Source organism: Atractosteus spatula, chromosome 6, assembly GCF_055471065.1.
Source record: "Atractosteus spatula isolate fAtrSpa1 chromosome 6, fAtrSpa1.hap1, whole genome shotgun sequence".
Classification (NCBI taxonomy): Eukaryota; Metazoa; Chordata; class Actinopteri; order Semionotiformes; family Lepisosteidae; genus Atractosteus; species Atractosteus spatula.
In genome coordinates, this window is record NC_142711.1 from 63,243,759 (window position 1) to 63,264,884 (window position 21,126).

The 21,126-nt window shown below is 39.4% G+C and overlaps 1 protein-coding gene across 1 annotated transcript in view; it reads left to right on the top strand.

Moving 5' to 3' along the window:
- The window catches only part of tpk1 (thiamin pyrophosphokinase 1), a 120,112-nt gene that overhangs the window by 80,516 nt on the left and 18,470 nt on the right, over nt 1–21,126 (top strand). Inside the window, exons 6-8 of the mRNA XM_088919006.1 lie at nt 376–471; nt 7,161–7,307; nt 17,907–18,018. Coding sequence (XP_088775132.1) covers nt 376–471; nt 7,161–7,307; nt 17,907–18,018 — 355 coding nt within the window. The remainder of the gene's footprint in view (nt 1–375; nt 472–7,160; nt 7,308–17,906; nt 18,019–21,126) is intronic.

The window sequence follows — 21,126 nt, forward strand, 5'->3', positions numbered from 1 at the left end:
AGAGTACAACAGATATGAGTTGGGTTTTAAAATACTGTAAATGCTTAGTGTGCAATGTCCCAATATAATTGACTAGAATCTGGATATATTTCCATTTAGTTCACACAGGAACAGAAAATCCAGGTTTGATTTTGTCCTCTTTTATATGTAATTAAAACAAAGAATGTCCACTTCTGTGTGTATTTAAAAGTTGACACGTTTGATGCTTTCTCATGAAAATTGGGTATGATTTTAAGCAATGTAAGAAATCATGCCAGGAATATTGTTTTAACCAGGATAATTGAGTTCTGGAAAATGTCATTGCGTTTTTTATATTTTGATGTTTTTTCAGTCTTACTAATGCCTCTTTTTTATCAATGGTGTTTGTTTATTTAGAAATGCAAGATCATAGAAACCGAAGATCAAGACCTAACAGATTTTACTAAATGCCTGCACATCATGGTGGAAGAAATAAAGAACAAGCATTTGCAGGTAAATTTCCTCAATCCATCCCCCAGGTCTCTCACTTCCTTCTCAATCTGCCATTCATTGTTATAAAGAGATTATTTTGTAAATGTAACACCATAGTTTTCCTATTGCACCCAAACTACATTACGGGAAGATTTCACTCAACTTGCCACTTTCTGCAAAAGAACAAAAATGATTCCATAACTTCTGGAGAATGCAAGTCATTTCCAATTTTACTGGCGCACACTTCAAAACTGTTGCCTTTATAACACTACGGCTGGCTTCCCTGACTCGCCTTCAGTACCGTGACAGCTCGTCTGACAGCATATTGACAATCAAGCAGAAGCTGAAAGTTGCAGAGTTTGTTTTTGGGGGGGGAGGGGGATGGAGTTTACATCTCCAGTCTGCTTTAAAGAAGTGCAGAAGCATTTGGACTGAGAGGACGCAGTGATTCCAACAAGACGGACAAAATACGACAGAAAAACAAAGAATGCAAAGGAAAAATATAATCTTCCAGCAAGCCAGTCGCTATGTGCTCCTATTAAATTGTGAGCTCTAAAGGCTATTGTACTGGTGTTTATATGATGTTGTATTGATAGGATGAATGTAAGAGGGTACACATTATTCCAGCAGGGATGTCACAAGAGAAGGATTGGCACTACCTGTGCATATCACAAATGAGAATGAGAAGTTGGATACGAGAGATCCTACAGTATGTTTTGGCGTTCAAATGGAAGGGCTTAGCAATAGGTGCCGGTTTAGAATGCTTATCTCAGATTGGAGGTTTTATTGCATAAAACAATCAGGAATGTGCGTAGCAAGAAACAGTTCGCCCTGTTTTCTTTCTTCAGACGACCGAGTCAGACAAAGTGGATAAAGGCGAGTGAAAGCTTGAGCTGCATTGGTAACAGCATGCTGTCCTTTGAGGGAGATGGAATAAGTCTTGCTTGAAGTTCATGTTCTTGGACAGGCTATGAAGGAATGAGACTCTAATAGAAATAGGCTGGGGACATGGGGAAAAGGGAATGGCGACTACATACATTATTTTCAAAAGTTTTCATAAGGAAGACACACATACTGTAGCATTTCATGCCTGAAAGAAGGAAGAGTGCTGTGTGCTGAAGAATCTAAAGACGTTTTACAGGACTAGGCCCAGTGTTTCTTTGTCCAGTTGTACTCAAGTAAATAATGATTTTCATGAACCATACCTAAGGTCTTCAGACAGGCCCTGAAGTACTTACAGCTGTACTTACTGACGGCAAAGTTTCAAATGGGACATCATTCCACAATGCTGAACAAGACCAAAGCCACATGATTCCAGACACGTCTTATCACCTGGTACTTTTACACCTACAGTATTATCTATGTGTAGGCTTGAAACAACAAATACTCACCATTCAAAACTAATTTTAATTGCTATTTGCTTTCCTGGTCTGGTTGGGGAACCTGTATGAATCACACAGTGCCTTGAATCACTTAGTTTAGTCACAGTTGGCGAGGTGTGTCTTTTCAACTTTTAGAAAAGGGGGAGGCTATCCAAAACACACATTTAAAAAAAAAATATTTGAGTCTATTGCATCACAGCAGTGATATTTTGAAGGTGAAGAAGACGTTTTTGAAATTGCTAAGCGTTTACAATTTGAATAATCCAGTTAAAATAAGCCAATTTACAGATTTGTGGATTAAATGCGCCAGTGTTGCATGAGAGTATTTTGTGCACAATACAAAAGATGTCTGGCAGCATTACAATATATAGATATCTAGCAATACAAAGGACAGGAATATGGGTATCTGGCCAGATGAGGGGAAGGAAAGAAGTTAAAATTGATAATGGGAGAGGAATATTTACACTTTATTTAACCTAGATTGAACCGTGCAATATCTCTGCAGCATCGCAAATGCTTTTCAGGAGTCAGCTTGACTTAATAGTGAATGATTTGTCATGGTAGCGCCGTGCAATGGAAACGCAGGAATTGCGAATGGTGGCATAGTGGCTGGAACCCATTGCACTGCCTGACAGAGCCAGCCGCGCTGGGGGCCCTGACCTGCCGCTGGTGCAGAGCTTTCATGTTCAGGTGAAGAAGTGCTTCCAGGGGTTTTGCAGTGAATCACGCAAGCCAACACGGCAGCAGACAAGTGGAGCACAGAAAGAAAACATTCTGAAAGATGAAAAGGGTATTGGCGAAATCTGAGTTCAAATGTTATTTTAGTGCTTTGTTGTTGTTTTTTTTCCAGTATTTGCAGAAAAGATGATAGTGGAACATAAAAACTTAAGATGTCAGGGCCCAGTCTCTAAACAATTTCCTGCCGCCGACCGCGTTGCTGGGTTTTTAGTATCTCAAATCCTTTCTTGTTCTAGTGCGAAGTCATAAGGGTCAGTAAATAGATTGTATCTGCTCAGTAACTCAATAACTGGGTAGTGCTTTTAAAAATAATGTGTTTCTCTGTTTAGAAGTCCTTTCTCTGTTGCTTGCCTTCAGAATGTCTCAAAACAGTGCTCTGTAACATAGGAATGGAGACATTTATCTCTTAATATGTTATCTTATATCTTAATACAGTATGTTTGGCTTATCCTTAGCTTTTTAGTTTTATTCACGCAAAAGCGTCGAGTTGACCTGGAATTACGCACTCTCTACTACAATTAGTTTTATTATAACTCATCAGCATTTCATCACAAACAAGCCTTCATCAGTACATACACATCTGGTTAATTGAAATAGATTTCAGTGACACCCTTAAAACCTGTTTGTTTAAAAACGCGTAAGTCAGTATACTGTATACCTGTATAGACCAATTCAGTGAGCTTCAGGTATTTGAAAATATTCTAAAATATAGTTATGTTTATATAAAAGATAGAACCATTTTTAAATGGTCTTTTTAATAATGGTCTTTATTTTAAAACGCAATAGAAAAAACCTCATGAGCTTGTATTTATAGAATAGGCTTGATTTCAGTAACATTCTACTAGTGCGAAGGCGTTCCACATTCCTGGCACCAATATAGCTCCTCACCACACGAGAGGAGCTTTGCTAGATGTTATGAACAACAAACAGAAATGTAGTCTGTGCTAGAGAGGCTCGGATTCATTTCCTTAAAGGTCATACCAGTTCAGGGTGCGCATCTACTGTCTCCTCTGCATGTTTTTATTGTTTATTTTTAATTGTTGTTGTTGTCATTCTGTAAAGCGCTTTGAGAAGCCACCTTTAAAGGCGCTATATAAAATAAAGTATTTTTTATTATTATTATTATTATTATTATTATTATTATTATCAGGTCTCACCCTGTTCGGGATTTACCTTTCCCTGCTGTCTAGATCCTCTTTCGGTGCCTGAAGAGGATAGTCGTGCTTCTCATTCTTAATACAAAAAGTAACTTGAAAGTTGACTGGATTATGAAAATTAAATCTTTGATTCAATAAGGCGTACTTCAGAACATGCCACTTGAGCAATGTGGGTGATGGACAGAGGACTGTAAGTTGTTCATTTAACTGTGACACAGCCATAAATCCTGAATAAATCATATGGTTAAGCTTGACTCTGGGCTGCTTTAGTGTGGTGGTTGAGTTCTGACAGAACAAAATTGCATTTTATGTCACTGAAAGCCTGTTGTGTGATGTTAGTGTGATCCTCATTTATTTTTATTAAGAACACCTAATGGCACTAAAAGCCTCCTCAGTTCTGTCTCATTAGGAGGTCCTAGACAAATATACATTTTAATTGTACCTTAGAACACTCACTTTGCTTTGCCTCCACCTGTTTCATCATTACGTGCATGAAATTATGGTGCGAGCAATTTATGTGTCAAGTTTCTGTTTTTTGAAACTCTAAAGAAGTATCATTTATCACCCTGAGACTATGAGCCCTGATGGTGAGATTGCCAAAAAGATCCTTCGTTCTGTGTGGTGGTTTGCATGAGATTTGCATGAGAATTACAGTGCTCATCTAGGTATCACACAGCAGGATACAGTGGGACTCAAAGGGGAAATGAAAGAGTAAATTAAACCTGATTGTAAAGATTTTGCCGAACTGCCATTTGCAGCTCTATGCACTTTGTGTTAAAGCTGTGACCCTCCACTGAGAGATGACGTGGGGTGTTCTGTTTGGGATTTTACACAACAAAGAAGTCAAGATGAGACACATTGCGCTCAAAGCTGTGTAATCGATATCCCATTAGAAAAGCACTCCATTTGGGATGAGCAATTTTCAGACATTAATTTTGTCTTTATACCAATATACAGTCCCATACAGAGTTTGCTAATGTCCTTGCAAAAAAAAGGTCTCTGTTGCTAAATCGATTAATGTTATTCAGTTGGATGAGCTTGTTCTGAATTTGAACCTTTGGCAGTTAGGAACTCCACATTAGACACACATTAATATGGCCGCACACAAGATGCCTTCATTATACAGTAACACCAGTAATTTGGGTGCTGTTAGCATGTACTGTCTTATCAGACTCCATCTTTCTTGCTTCAGCTAGTGACTTTAACTCAAGATCCTCGGCTTATGTTGACCATCCTCGTTTTCTGAGGTCTTACTCCCCGGATCTTTTTCAAGTAACTCATCCCCCCCCATTAGGAACTGGTTTTCAGCCTCCATGTGATTTGTGGCATATCCATCGTGTTGCAGATCTTCCATCATGTTGCAGATCCATCGTGTTGCAGATCTTCCATCATGTTGCAGATCCATCGTGTTGCAGATCTTCCATCATGTTGCAGATCTTCCATCATGTTGCAGATCCATCGTGTTGCAGATCTTCCATCATGTTGCAGATCCATTGTATTGCAGATCTTCACTCTGTTGCCAGTACTTAAGCCAGTCACACTTTGCAACTGTTTCATCATCCTGTGGTCTGCTTTCCTTTGCCTGGCTTTCGTTTGATGTCTTCTTTGTAATTTCCATCACCGGTCATCTGTCCCCCAGCACAGGTGAAAGTCTCGCTCCTCCTGGCTCGCCGCCATCGTTTCAGTTCTGCTGGCTGGTTCACAACCAGGCTGAAAGTCGTCGACTTCACTCTCCAGCTTCAGCGGGCCTTTGTTGCTTTCGGCTCGCAAACTCCCGTCATCGGCTCACTGTTCTGATTGTTCGGCTTCTCCGAGGCACATTTCCTCCCTCGCCTCGATCCTCACATGCCGCCGTTTCGTTCCCACTTTCATCTCGAGCCGTTCAGACGCCCTTCGCTGCTTGTGTCGGTCTTGTCCTCTTCTCCTTGATCCCACAGCCTGTATGTACGCTGGCGTGTTCATTTTCGACTACCACATTAAATATCATTCACACAGTTCCTCTTTATGGTAGAGTTTAGTTCTTTTATTTTAGATGGTGTATACTTTTGCATATATTGCATGTATATATTTGCATATATAATATTCAAAAACTGTTAGTCTTGTAGGTTTTGTATATAGAAGCTTCCTCTTCCTTCCACCCCCACCCCCTGCCAGAGCACTGCTCTTTGTGTGAAATGTTATTATGACTCTGGGCTCAGTTTAATTACCTGCATTAGATGAAGCGTGTCAGTGTTCAGCACCATGTTAATCACTGACAACTAAAAGTGCACAACTGATTTTAGCCCTGCAATCACAATACAGAAAGAAACACAGAAAAACATTTGGCACCTATTTGATCCGTGTCCTACTAGCTCCACTCTCTCCCCTTATGAATAAAAGCTCTGCTCTGCGGCTGATGTACGTGTGCTGAAAATGCTTACAGGCCTGTTTTAATAATATTTTAATTGAGTCGTTATCTAAGGCTGATTATAACCTTTTTCAGCATGCGTTGTAATAGCTCACATCTTGGTGTCTTCTTCCTGGAGTTGTGTTAACTAGTTGGAGAACAAGACACGTTGAAGAATTCAGAACGTGCCCTAAACACGTCACAGGCAGGCATGCCAGGAAGCAAAATAGCAGTGCCACTACAACAAGGAACACGTTCGAAAAAGAAAGCAAGAAGACATTACTGCTCCTGTCGCTTTTTTCCTACCCGTTGAACCAAGTGGCTCAGTTGGGAATAAATTCTCTTTCACGACGGTGATGTATAGACCCATTCATACAGTGGGAGCTCTTGGGGTGCAGTAGTGTGATTGAGGGCATGGCGGAAGAGGTCTGCTAGAGATCTGAGCCCAGGGCCTCCAGACTACCAGACTACACTGCTAATCGCCAAATTACAGACAGTCCATTTCCTGCAAATGAAAAAAAAAACTGTCGATATTAAGGGTGTAGACGTTGTATTATTCTTCAGAAAGGTTTGCTTGTGGAGTTAGAGCAGTAAGAGTATCTAGCTGACCTTTGCTACTTTTTTGTGTTTTGTTTATATTGGATGCATTGAATATATCTGTTGTATTTTAACTTCTTGTCTTTTTGACAGCCATTTATCAAGAAAGGGCAGTGTAACATTTAAAGCATGAAAAAATGGGTTTTCACAGAGAATACAGAAAGAAACATAGAAAAACCCTGTACCCTTACCCATATCCTTTTCAAAGAGGAGTATGTTGTCTAACATTTAACCCTTGATCCTACTGTATCTGGGTTAAGGTTAGAAAAACCCCTCTTTGAAAAACCAAATCACAGAAACTTGCCAGTAAAGATGAGAGACGTTTACCAGAATAAAGCAAGATTGCACTAGTTGGTTTTAATCAATAACCTGCAGTTTTACTCCAATATTATACTGGAAAGCCTTGGAGGACCAATTGTGTGTTTCATCACTGTTCTTGTGCCTCTGCAGCTGGACGCCATAGTGACCCTGGGAGGGCTGGCTGGCCGCTTCGATCAGACGATGGCTACAGTGGAGAGTCTCTTCCACGCCCTGAACATGACAGACCTGCCTGTCCTAGTCATCCAAGGCACTTCCCTGGCCTGCCTGCTCAGACCGGTAAGGGCCTGGGCTCCCCTCTGCACGTTGGAGAGGAGGCAGCCACCTTCCCGGGCCTAATTCATATAGCATACGCTTCTGCACTGAGAGCTGTGAGAGAGCTGGGCTTGCCAGCATGGGAGAGGGAAACTGAGGACTGCGGAGGGACAAACACTGTCGAATCACCACGGTCACTCCAGCTGATCTCCCTTCGGCCCACAGCTGCTGTGCAGTATCCTCTTGCATTTAAACAGTGGGAATAAAAAGAGTTTCTGACTCATTGAATCTATCCTGTAAATAACCAGGATAATTTACTTCAGTTTTTTTTGTATTATTATTTAAGAAAATAGCCAGGAGAATGTAATGCAAAACAGCAAACTTTTGGCTGAAATTTCTGTTTTACAGAAGAAAATTGAGAAATAAAAAATAGGCTTCTGTTTCCAAAGCAGTGGCAAAGTATGTTTAGGAGTGTCTATATTTAAACAAAAAAGGTTACTGCTACCAAACTAGCAAAAAAAACAGAAAAAACATCACGAGAAGCCTTACTTCACAGGAACTCTGCTTCTCTCCGAGAAAAAAGTCCAGCAGATTAAGCTGCTGCCTTTAATAACATTTTTGATGGGATTTTGTTCTAACAAAGGTAGTTATGGGTAATTATTTTAGTCACTGGAACTTTGTTTTTTTTTTGTTATATTGTAGGATATGTAGTTTTGTCCCCTTGTCTTCTTCTGCATAAGTTCCTTTTTCATACAATTAAGACCTAACATCTTATGTTAAAAACAAATGTTAAAACTATTTGAAAAGCATGTATCATCTCAAAACAACTTGAAGAGTTGTACAGTAAAGCTACATTTATGAATGCAGAAAACAAGTGCCTAGATTATCTATTACACTCTAGAAAATGTAATGATTCATAATTATAAAATATTATATATTATATAATGAATTAATGATGAGATTAAAAATAAGATTTTGAATAAAGCATACTGAAGTTTAATTACACAATTGTAGAACATAGTATTTTGTAATTGAAATAGAACAATCAGTAATTCAAAATAACTTGCCTTTGTTGTGCAATAAAATCATACTAGAGAGCTACATCTTTTCAAGTGAAAGCAGGCAAAGATCTCAGACATCAGAGCAGAATGCAGTTTCCTCTTTTTTTTCAAGGTACACTAGCTGTAAGCATGGCAAGATTTGGAATTTCATGTCCCAGTGAAATACATCAGTCAGAAAAGCATCAGTCAGAAAAGAAATTGTCTAATTTTAGCAATATCTCTATGATGCTAAAAATACAGTTTAGTATTGTTTTTTATTATCTGACTCAGAATGCAGACAAGAATCAAATAAAGCACTCTAATTTTTCAATTCAGATTTTACATTAGTAGACAGATTCTCAAGTCTTTTTGTGACAACTCTAGCCGTTGCTGCGAGAACAACAACAAAACTTTCTTCTTGCATGACATGAGTTGCATTGATTGAAACAGCAGCTAAGTCACCATGTTTCACAGAGCTATACAGTTGTATGCTATTCGCATAGCCCTGCTGGTCACATCATGTTTATCAGTGATATCTCACCTAATGGTACTGTTGTATGTTGATGTGTATGTTGTATGTGAAGAAAATGGATAAATGGACCATAAATGGAGCCATGAGGGACACCACAAGTATATTTTATTCATCCCTATACACATGCCCCCACTGGCACAAATTACTGTCTGTTAGTTATGACTTAAAGCAGTTCAGAATGGGTCTAGAGTAGGCCCATACATGTTGTTCGATCTGCTCGAATGGAATGACCTGCACTGTGAAATACTACACATACTGTAGGTCTAAGTGAAATGGTACAGATGCAACGCATGAATCTACACTTAATTGAAATAAAATCTATGTTTGCTGCTCAACAGACTCTGTGCTATGATTGGAACGGATCCTGATTTAAACTTTTCCAGGATATCATTACTATTGAGAAATCTCCTGATTTTATCAGGCACTACTTTTTCGTTGACTGTAGCTAAAAAACAGCTTTAGATGTTAGATGTTTTGAGACAGTACTTAACAAGGCGAGCTTTACAGGCAAACAGAAACGCCCCCATAGATAAAGTACTATTATAGCAAGAATATAATTCCACGAGTAACTGAAGGCCTGCTTTAACAACTTAGGTGGTGTTACGATCACATAACAATTAGAGGATCTTATCCTCATTATAGTCATATACACGTCTTGTGTATTAAAAAAAATCCAGCTCAGATTCAATCTGTCTGCCCAAAACAGTCAAGTGACTGTTCTCTTAGTAGATAAAGCTTCAGTCTTAACAGAAGATAAGACTGTATGTTGTATTGATTGCCGAAAAAAATCACCCCAAAGTTATTCCTGTCAACTTTTTTTGCAAGGCATTCATCCTGTAAAGTTTAATTATACTTGCATAGACTCCAAATGTCACAGTCAATACGCATACAGTGCAAATCAGAATATATTTGAGAGAAACTAACTGAGTCTTAACCAGGACCTCCATTTCAAGAGTGATTATGAAGAGCAGTTGTAGTATTTTTGTCAACTAAATCATCAGTAGATAAAACATGTGAGATAGAAGTGAGTGGTGAATGGGTTACTAATTCAGTGCACGGTGTTGCAATTGAAGATTTGATTACTTGACCTTTAAAGATATGTGCCATGATCGTACTGGGTAAAGGTAAAGTCATCTGAAAATACTGAAATGATCCGAAACAAATATGTCTTGAAAGGATTAAATATGAATGTCTACACCTTGGAAAATAGTTAAATCTAAGGTATAACCTCAATTATACATAAGATGCTTTAATATAAACAAATGAAGAGTACAAAAGTCTCAAGAAATTCAGAAAATTTATGTCAGTTTCACTATCCATATGTTGATAAATTTCTTAAGAAAGCATGTTAAGATCATGGGGAAAATGTTGGACTAGGTTTGGATGGCTGATAGTTACAGAAAGTGCAGGCTGTGGACCATTAAGTATTAAATTAAGTATTAAGTATTAATTTAAGCATTTAAATTAAGAGAACTCATCTGTTCTATATTGTAAACTCTTGTAGCCTAAATGGAAAATGGTAGCAAGTGCACCTCCTCATCTCACTGAATGGGGTAACTGCAAAAATATAGAGGGAGAGAGGAAATGTATCAGTCAGAAAGAGATTACCATTTATACCAAGACGCATTTCAGCTCAGAAGAAAAACCTGGGGTCACAATAATCTCTCATCATTCAGTTCTAATCATTACATACCCGTGATCTGTAAATCATTAAGTAAAGAAGTGCTGTCTTATAAAGACCGAACAAGGCCAGACAAAAATAATTCCATTTAGCTACAGGAGGTCTACGAGATTCGCCTCAAGGTGTTTATTAGCATCCAGAGGGGCAGCTTCTGGACTGGGAAATCCCAGGAAGGCTCGGCAGGGCGTGCTGTGAATGACACAATGAAAAGCAGAGCCCCACACTCCCAGGAAGGGAAGGCAAAGCACAAGACATGTGTGCAAACAAGCATCAGAGGCCAGAATGCAACCCGAGAGTTGCGTGGCAGCAGTGCTAAAATCCTTCTGACACTTGTTGGGGGTGTCGCAGGGAGATGCTTTGTTGCAAATTCCATACAGGATTGGAGATACAGTACCACCATACGGGCCATCTCTGGGATATTGCTGACCCACAGACATCATCTCAAGCAATTGACCATGTAGCTCTTCTGGAGCTGCTGTTCGCCTTACAGTGGCTCCCTCATCAGTTTCTCTTCTGCCCGCCTGCTCTGTTCGGAGGGGCAGTCTGATCTCGGCAGTGCCTGGGTGGTATGATACAGTTTCCGCTTCTTAATGATCTACTGCGCCTTGCTCAGAGAGTCTCAGTTTTCAGATTTTAATAGACCTCTCCTGATCTCCGCCTTTCTGTAACTTTATCCTTGACTCGTTCTGAAAGCTCCTTACTATTCATGGTTGAATCTGTGTGCTTGAACTTCACCACCTGACTGAAGGACTTTACAGAGGCAGGAGTATTCTGAAATTATGATAACCACTATTGTTGCACACAGACAGAGGGCACTCAACTAATTGTGAGGCTCATTAAGATAATTTTATGCACCTAAATTAATTTCGGTTTGCCATGGCAAAGGGTTTGAATAATGATGTGATCGTGACTTTCCACTGTTCTTTCCTATTACATATCAATTCTTTTCTTTTTGTTTGTTGTTTGCTTTGAATGTGTGCAGTATGCTGTGTACAGTATGTAACCATTTTTAATTGCTACTTCAAAGTGGCATGACTGCAAGCTTTAAAGCAAATATGAAAAAGGTGCCAGGCTCTGAATACTTTTTTACAAGGAATTGTCTGTGTGCTGTAAATGTCTCTATAGCCATGTCTTATATAGTGTATGTATAACATGAGCAGCATATATGCTTCTTAGCACAGTTATATATAAAATGCTGGACACTATACTGTATATAATGTCAATTGGCAGTATGTTTTTCAACTACTGTGCTGTAGGTTACTGTAGTTCACCTCCCAAATATAACTGTAGCAACTCTATGGATATATTTCTGAGTTTTTCCAGCAGCTGCAAAATGTAATAATTTTAAGACTACATTATAGAAGAGCATAGCTGTTGTATATTAAAGGTCATTTTCAGCACAAGATGTTCAATTATTTAAAAATATCAGAAGTATTAACCAATGCTTAACACACACACAAAAGTTAAGTAAGCAGTTCATTTTTAACTGATTGTTTTTACATTCATGCGTTAAGTGAAAGTGGTTTGCAGTTATTGGTGACTGTCAGGCCTAAAATTAATGAAGAAGCTCAGTTTTCACAGATGGAAAAATAATGAACACTAACTGGGAATTTCAAAGCTCATATTTTTTTTTTACTCTGCAGTTTTTATATAAGATAAAATCACTATATTGGCCATATCAATTTCTTGTATTAGGAATGTGTCTTTTCGCATACCCCAGCTTGCTCTCCATGAGACACACGGACAGGGAGAGAAGCTGGGGGTCAGAGCGCAGGGTCAGCCATTTATACGGCGCCCCTGGAGCAGCTGGGGTGAAGGGCCTTCCAGACACGGGCGCAGATCCTTAGCCACAGAGCCACCACACCGCCTTACTTTGAGAGTATTTTAAAAATTCTGCCATGTCAATCCAGCAAAAACAAATGACATTATAATGCAGAAACATTTTTTAACATTCTCTGTAAATACAGTTTTGGATAATTAAAAACATAATTAGAGAGAAAAATGCTATTTTAGGAAGAGTCCTCGCAAACATCCTCAAAGCCTCTACATTCACTACAAAGTACTGCTAAATCTGAGACGTTCGACAAGTTAGAGAATTATCATTTTTTAACCATAAAATAATCTGCAGACTGATACTAGAAAACATGGTTTAGTACTCTTTTCCTGAAAGATAACATCCACTCCTAAAATGCAAATGCAATTGAAAAAATAAACAAATACATTAATAATCCGGTATTGTTCAAGATAATTCATTGTGCATGACGGGTGACATGAAATATACAAAACAATCTCTTGATGGAATCTGTAATGATTAGTGTGGCAGAGAAAGCAGGAAAGGTGTTTATAAAAAATAAATAATGACAGCATCGAATTTTTAAGTTAATTGTCACATGAGGTTAGTTTTATCCTCTGAGGATATAATGAGGACCAGGTGAAGGTCAGATATGTCTAGATTTTTAAACCACAAAGTCTTAAGTGGGTGTGCTTACTGTTTCTAAACACCGTATACCATCCTCTCTGGGAATAAATTAGATTTTCTTTTTAAATGCAGATGCAAAATAGGGAATGCATCCTAAACACAGCATTCCTAGCTGATAACACATCTTAGAGGTAGAACAGACAAATACTGTACATTAATGCAGGTATGTGAAAAGAACACAATCTCTCAAGGTTCAGCAAAGGTAGAAAGGACCTGTACAATCATATCCTTCCTACTGCATTAATCGGTAAAACCTATTCAGCAATGTACGAACATGACGTACGGGCTTTGGGCAGTTGTCTTACCACCTTGAAGCCTGATCTAACCAAGACCTCCGAAAATGAGCAAGTACCTCCCTACGGACACACCCCGATTTCCTTAAAGAGCCATGCCCATCCTGGGAGAATGGTGGTTCAGGAACTGGGTGGCATCACCCAGTATTATCTGGATTCCTAACTGCACTTACTTCATCTCCTGTTCCTCATGGCACCAGGACAGCAACCCCCTGCTGTACACTCTTACACTTTGTCACTCAGATCACACTGACCAATAATTTCCCTTTCTGATGCTTAAATTTCTATTTTTTGGTGGTGCAATCTGAAAATCTGAAATCCTTTGAGGTCAGTGTCCTGTTGTTCTTTTTTTTTGCTTTGCAAAGTTACATCTAACAGATAAACAGATGGCAACGATATATTGCAGTCCACCACTTAGAAAAAAAGTTTCTGCTAACAAAAAAATATATATTTCAAAGTTTTTGAAGAAAAACCTTCCCTTAAAAGCTTTCTAATAGAAATACTCTGTCCCCCTGAGCTCTGCCCTAATTTGCAGTTTCCTAGAAACCATATTTGCATTGCAGTGTACAGAAATAGTTTAGCAAGATTGTTTAATATTCACAACATCTTCAGTAATTAAGGTGCGTGGGAGAGGGATGGAAATGTATTGGGTGTTTTTCTGTATGTTTTTCTATTCTTTTTAAAGCCATTTTCTGAGAAGAGAATGGGAGATTTGCATCAGGAGTGCTGTTTTTAAAATGAAGTGTGCAGTTTGAAGACTAAAAACCTGTTTCTATTGCACTAGATACAGGATAGGTGTAAAATATTAGAGTAACTAGAGAGAAAACAGCCAAAATAAACCATTACCTGGTTAATTAAAGCTGTTTAACTTCCAGCCATTTTGTTATTTTAAGAGCTAGATGCATACAATCATTTTTAATTGAATTTTTTTTCAAGTTTTCTCCAAATCACTGAAGAAGACCAGATGTTTGCCTAATGTAGTTACAGAATGATATTAAGCTAGGGAAGCAAAGGATATATTACTTTACCCATGCTTACCATACCAATGTTAGAAATAAAAGTCCCTTTTTCAGGGAAAAAATGTCTTCCTCGCTTATTTAAGCCCTGTTGAAATATTACAATGTAACAAGGTTAATATGAACATCTTTTTTTCTCAAAGTGGAAGGAAACCCATGACTCTGAAATGTTTGTTTATAGCCAGAATGCCACATAAAGCCACTGGCATTTAGATCTGGCACTGCCAAAAGGCCATTAAGCATTCCTAAAAATCCCCAATGGATCACAATGTTCATCCCATTTCACTAAACTCGGGCACTGTTTTTGTATCTAATTCCCATTTTGGCAAACATTTCTGTTTGCTTTCATTTGTAGAACATTGTTGGGGTATTAAATAGAGAACAGTACTTGTTGATGAGCTGGAATGAATTGTTTTAATTTCAACATATGCATTAAAAATGGTTCTCTTGGGATCTTGCTTGCTTGAAAACCCAGCAGGGACTCAAACACGTTGGGTTACGTTCCAGGGCATTTTCACTCTGAGGAACTAAAGGATTGCTATTTCCTTTTTACTTCATTTAATATTAGCTATTGTTTGTAAACAATTTATTTTAAAGGGCCAAACTGAGCTGTATCTCTAGAGACGTAAGAGTTCTGCACCACTAACAAGTACATGCACAACGATATTTTTCTACATTAAGTTTTAGTTTTCCCCCTATGCCTGTTGCTTAATGTGGTTCAGGCATATACCTTCACACAGAACAGGAAATAAAACATGAAGGTTTTATTTGAACAAAACAGAGAGCGCTGCCCCCCCTTTAAATACAGAGAAACAACAGAAATACAAAATGAGAACGTGTTCAGCTGCAACGAAGAAATGAAAAATGGCGAGAGACTTGCAGCAGATGCTTTAGGACTAGACTAAATTAGTATGATAATTCAGTCCCACTACAATGAGGCAAGAACTATCAGATAGTCCCTCACGTCTGTATTGAAAGCTCCAGCTAGTGACTGCTGCCCCTCGACACTCCTGATGCCGGGTTCTAAATCTAATCAGCAGATGCTTCATACAGGCGGTGGCCACTTCTGCTCCAGGAGGCTGGCACTTCCTGCGGGTTTTCTAGGTCTCTTTAAAGCTCCCCCTGAAGAGCTGGGAAGAAACGCCAGTTCCAGTTAAGCCAATAACGGGCAGATGCCACTCAGTTAGAGCTGGGCTGGATCATAAACCAGCCAACCAGTCCTCCTGTCCTGAGTTACACACCCCTGCTTCAGACTAAACAGTCTGAAACAGTAGAAGAAAGTTTTGTTTTGTGTTTTGAAATAAAACGTTACCAACACCAGTAGCAAACACTGATTTTTATTCTCGATATTTAGACCACGTAGCAGATGTTTGAGGGTGTACCAAGGTATTGAACGGTTGTGCTTGAACAGGATCTCAAAATTTCATCCCGTATAAAAGATCTTTTTTTTTATCATGAAGAGGCCGGAATCTTTACACTCCTGTCTCATCACCAGAGATCTGTTCTTCACATAAGAACAGAGAAACATAATTGTTCTCCTTTGCTTGGATTATCGATTGGAGAATAGTTTTTAATTAATTTCGCGCTCTTCGGTGCTTATACAGTATGTGAAAAAGGAGGCACAGGCTGGGTAAAGGGAGATGCCACTATGCGTGTGTATTTTTTTAGTTTTTCTTATGGGGAAGGGTATTCCGATATGCCAGCTGACATCGCAAAACACACACAGTTTGAACTTTTCGGTGTGTTGTGGTCTTAACATATTGTCTTGGCTGTATAATCTACAATATTTTTAGAGCAGAGGTATGGTGGTGGAACGTGGCTCATACTTTGCTGGACCTTTTAATATCCATTGCCTTGGTCTTTAAGCTCACCTTGAGCAAGAGGTTAAACATTCCCATCAGGATCAGTAATAAACTGTTCAACTTTGTCATCTTCAGTAGGACTACTCACACTAGTTTCTTCAGTTTCTCTTTTGTAGATTGCTAATTTTACACTTGAGAGCCTTGAGCTCCTCACACATTTTTGTCAAATAATGTGTTTATTGAGTAGCTGGAAAATAAATGTCAGTAACAGCCCTGGGGGAAACTGGTGATAATTGTTTAAGAAAGTGATAATGGATCAGCACATGAACTGTACAAAGATTCTCAACAGCCTTGAACTCATTCGTTTCTCTCTGTCATCAATACAAAAGCCCACTGTGGTTACATCAGTGTTAAAAAAGCTGAAATACCTGATTTTCAGAAGAGGATACAGAATGCAAAAAAATTAAATGAGCCAACCCGGAATCTTTTATTACTTATTTCTTCTAACTGTAAAATATGTATTCAGTACAGTACCCACCTGGAGTATCATCAATGTTTTCTTCTGATGCTGCAGACCGTGAGGTCTTCCAATTGTTTTTTATGAGAAAGATTTCAGCAATGTACCCCCCTTCAATTTAGTCTCAATACAGAAGTTTTTCTTTTTTCAGTTTTTGTTTTCAGTTACTAAGAGACATTGTGGAAGTGATAAAATTGGCATTCAATATCGGATATGGCAAACAAAAGAATTAAAAAAAATAGTCCTTTTAATTAAGATTGAGGCATTTAAAATGGATTTGGATTCTAATCTACGCTGGATTACGTTGTCATACTGTGTAAGTGTGTTCATCACTTTGACTTCCAACACCCCCTTAAAATGCTTTTTAAAAAAGCTTTTTTTCAGTAGATTTGTGATGTTTTTAGTGTACATAACAAGTGCACAGATGTTACATTAATTTATTGAAAAACCAATTACTTAGTTAGATTCCTGGTGCGCTTCTCATCCCAAAGGTCTTGATTAAGTATGGAAAATGTATTGTCACAGACGTATTCTTTGAATCAATTAATAAGCTTCAATCTTCATAGCACCTTTTATCACTCCTGCGCCGTCCAAAATTAAACAAAGTTAAAAAGCCACTGGGGGGAGTACACTGTCAGCAGCCTGTACTGGCACTTTGTTCAGACCTGAAACTCTGCAGAGGAAGGGAGAGCTGATATACAGTACCACATCGACTAATTTCATCACAGCATGCGCAGGAGAGGCTGGGATACAGACAAGCCAGGTTTTATTTATAGACAGAAGTTTTAAAAAAATCTAATTAACATTTCATACCTTTGATGTTTAATACGTATTGTAGACACAATGCCCTTAAGAATTTTGATATGGTAAATACAGCCAGTCACCTTTTGAGTTGCACACGGTGATCTTTTGATCTGCAGATCTCAAACAATCACACTTGTGCTGTGAGGCTCCTGCGTAATGATAGCAATCACCACCACCACTGGCAATCAGCAGTTCGTCTCTTTTTTATTAAAAAAATGCAGGCCATTGATTGAGAAGATAATAATTCATACAAACCTAGCTGTTTATCGATTGGCCTTCTGTTCTTTAAAGCAAAGCCAGAAGACCACAGCTCTCAGATCACAGATTGAGTTGAAGCTGTATCAACATTGTGCACAGGGACTGGTAGGGGTTGGTGGAAAGCTCTTTTCCTGGGTTTGACAGCATTATCACAGAAGCTTCATTGGGGGCGGACTAATAACGCCTGTGCTTGACTTGCAGGGCAAGAAGCACATTCTGAACGTGAACACAGGGCTGGAAGGAGACTGGTGCAGCCTGGTGCCTGTGGGGGGCCCCTGCATGACTGTGACTACGGGCCTGAAGTGGAACCTCAGTAAGTCAGACTCCCTTGTCTCTCTCGGCAGCGATTACTTTCCCACCTGAGGCGTGCTGCTTTGTTTCTTTCAAGCCCAGGCCGATTTTGTTTCTGACCTAGATAAGTCATAATGAAATATGCCTTATTTACAGGGGCCTCCTGCTGCTAAACACTAGGAATGCAATACTTTTTATCCTCTACGTGGCTTTGTGAAATGTGTTTAGGGCTTGTCCCCTGTATCCTGCCATTTGGATTTAATTTTTCCTTTTCTCTTTCTGAACCCCTGAACAAGATGGATGAGAGACAGATTCTGTTCGTGCCCGTGTGTTTCTGAAACCTTCACTCGTGAACAAATACCATATCTGGATGTGCTCCTTGTGTCAAAAATCTAGTAATCACATTTGCAGAAATCATGGCAGTGAAAGGGCATCCCCTGGCGCAAAGTCTCGAGCGAAGCAGGTGTCCGAGGCTTGAGCACAATACCTTAAATGAAAAAGAAACACAGCGACATTTTTCAGCTTTAGTGGCGTTTGTGACCTGGGCAGGACATGGTGTAAATTTAAAGCAAACGAGTCACCACAGGATCAGACAGGAAGAAACTCACTCGCAGGCCGTTAGTGAGATGAAAAGGCTTGTGGGATGGCGTGCTGATGAGTGACGTTGACAGTTTTGTGCAGGGGTGTCACCTTCTGGTGTGAGGGGAGCTGCCTGCAGCTGCGCTGTGACGCCCCACACTGCGCACAGTGCTCAGCAAGGTTCAGGTGACTGTAGTGGCACAGTGAGAAAATTTGCCTTACAGAGGTGGAGGTGGAGATAGCAATTATACTGTTGGGTATCCAGTAAGCTTCTGCAAACCAGGCTGATGCTTTAGTCCTACTGCCCTGGCAGGCCTTTCAAATGCACCATTTGGTTTACATGAATGCAACTAGAAATCTTGGTCTTCCTTATGTCTTTCAGTACGTCTGAGCCATCCTATTTTTCAGCCGTAACTTGGTGTGAGGGAGCTTCGGCAGTCTCTGTTGTACAGAATTGAACTGTGTGATTCCAGATCATTATGAATTTAGTTTACTGCAGTGCGGTGTGATAGGAACAGCACTGTACTTTTCCAATTGATCTCATAAACAGTTTTTTTTCCCAGAATAATTTCTGTGTACGGGTGCAATTAAAAGCATTTAACGTTTGTGCTCAGTAAAATAATGTTATACGTCAGCATTTCCAAAATGAGTCCTTGAGCATTTTCATCCTTTTGAAGTATTTAGGCGTCATATTCATGGCGCAGGCTTTACATGTTCAGAGTTGACATGTTCATGTTCCGGAGGTATTAGAAAGAGCAGAAATGTTCAAGAAGCAGTTTTCTTTCATCCTATTACGTGTTCTGTCACAAAGAATAATGTCCTTCCACCTCTGAAAGGCATTGCAGAAGTAAGGATTCATTGAAAACCGCATGAATGTAGACTATTCAAGGAGCTGCCCCAGGTTCCTGGTCTTTTCTTAAATCCTGTGAATCTCTGAAAAGAACTTTGTTGTTGACAGACAGTCTTCTCCAACAATCGCGTTTTTTGGGTTTTTTTTTTTCTTAATTGTGCTTTTTAACATACAGGAGGGTGTGTGGTGCCCTCGTGCTCTCAGCTATGGTGGCCGAGCATCCTTTGTTCATCCTGGAAGATTCTCAAGCACTAGAGAGCCACCACACTCCTTCTGCAGCTTCCACCCTTGCAATTTACCAGCAAGGGTAACAGCTCAATTTATTTTGCCTCAGCAGTGGCTCGGAAACCTTGTAATCCCTGGGTGTGATTAAAATAGCCATGAGCCCCCAACTGCCCAGTTAGTACCCCAGTACTGATGGGGATTGGGACACTGTCCTGTAGGAGATGCCGTTCTTCTGATGAGATGGTAAAGTCCTCACTACTTATTCTTTAAAGATCCGATGGCTGTTTGCAAGAGTATGTTATTATTTGTATCCCTGGTGTACTGGTGTTGTATAACCTAGCCTCCCTAAAGTTCCCCCTGACTTCAGCTGGTGAAATAAATTCTGACTGCTTGAACACCGAAACACAAGAGCATGCCACAAGCGGGCCACGTTGCTGAGGACAGTACCATGGCTTCATTTCCAGAAAAGGCTGGGTAAGATCATTGGATGAGTTAGCTGATGGGCTGGACGGGCTCTTGTGATCTCCTCTGCTGTGCAGTGATGCTGAAGGAGCATCGTGGCTGCTTGTGTGCATCGGAGGTGGAGGAAGCGAGTCACCATCGGTCTGTAAAGAGCTCTTGGGTTCCTTTCTGGCGCTTATAGAAAGGCAAATGAATTAATCAATCCACTTGCGCTGCACATTTCTTTTTATGTCGCAAAAAATATCACATATACTGATTTATATTTAGAGGGTCACATTTTTCATTAGTTTCTCATTTTCTCGTTGATACTACTGTACATTCAAACTGTAGAATTTCCCATCTGCCTAATATAGTTTGGATTTGGTTGTTTTTTTGCCTTTTTTAAATATCTGGAAAAGGTTTGTTCCCTTTCCTTTTCTGAAAAGGTGGCTATAGGTTCTGTGCATCTTTCTCCAGATTCCATTGCAACCTGATGTGCTTTGGTCCCCTCACAATTATTCAATGTGACCTTCTGAATAAAATGTCATTTTCAATTCAAAACGTACAATGTCACAAGAGATTTGTTTAAGACCTGTGCACAATGAATAGGATTATGTAATATTCCTCTGTTTCCTACAGTAGAAAGATTGAGCCCTACCACTGTGGCCTGTACTGCCAATTAAATCCTCACAGCTTGTGGGTTCAGTGTGGTAAGGAAAGCATTATTCACATGGCAAGCGAAGCGCAAAGTGAGGTTTTGTAGGATCAAAACTGACACTGTGTGTTCTTTTTTCTCTGTCTGTCTTCCTTGACAAATCCTGTTAAATGTAAAGTTGTTTTAAGAGGGATGGGTAATCAACTTTTTAAGAGCAACAGTGTTGAAAAGAAATCAGGTCACATTTCATCACTTCATTGCTAATGTTCCAGCCAATACAATAGACAAGTAATGTTCCCACACTAAGAAAGTGTAACAAGCCTCTTGATGTGCCCATCTTAATTAGCATCAGTACTGTAAGCAACATTACAGTTGTCTGG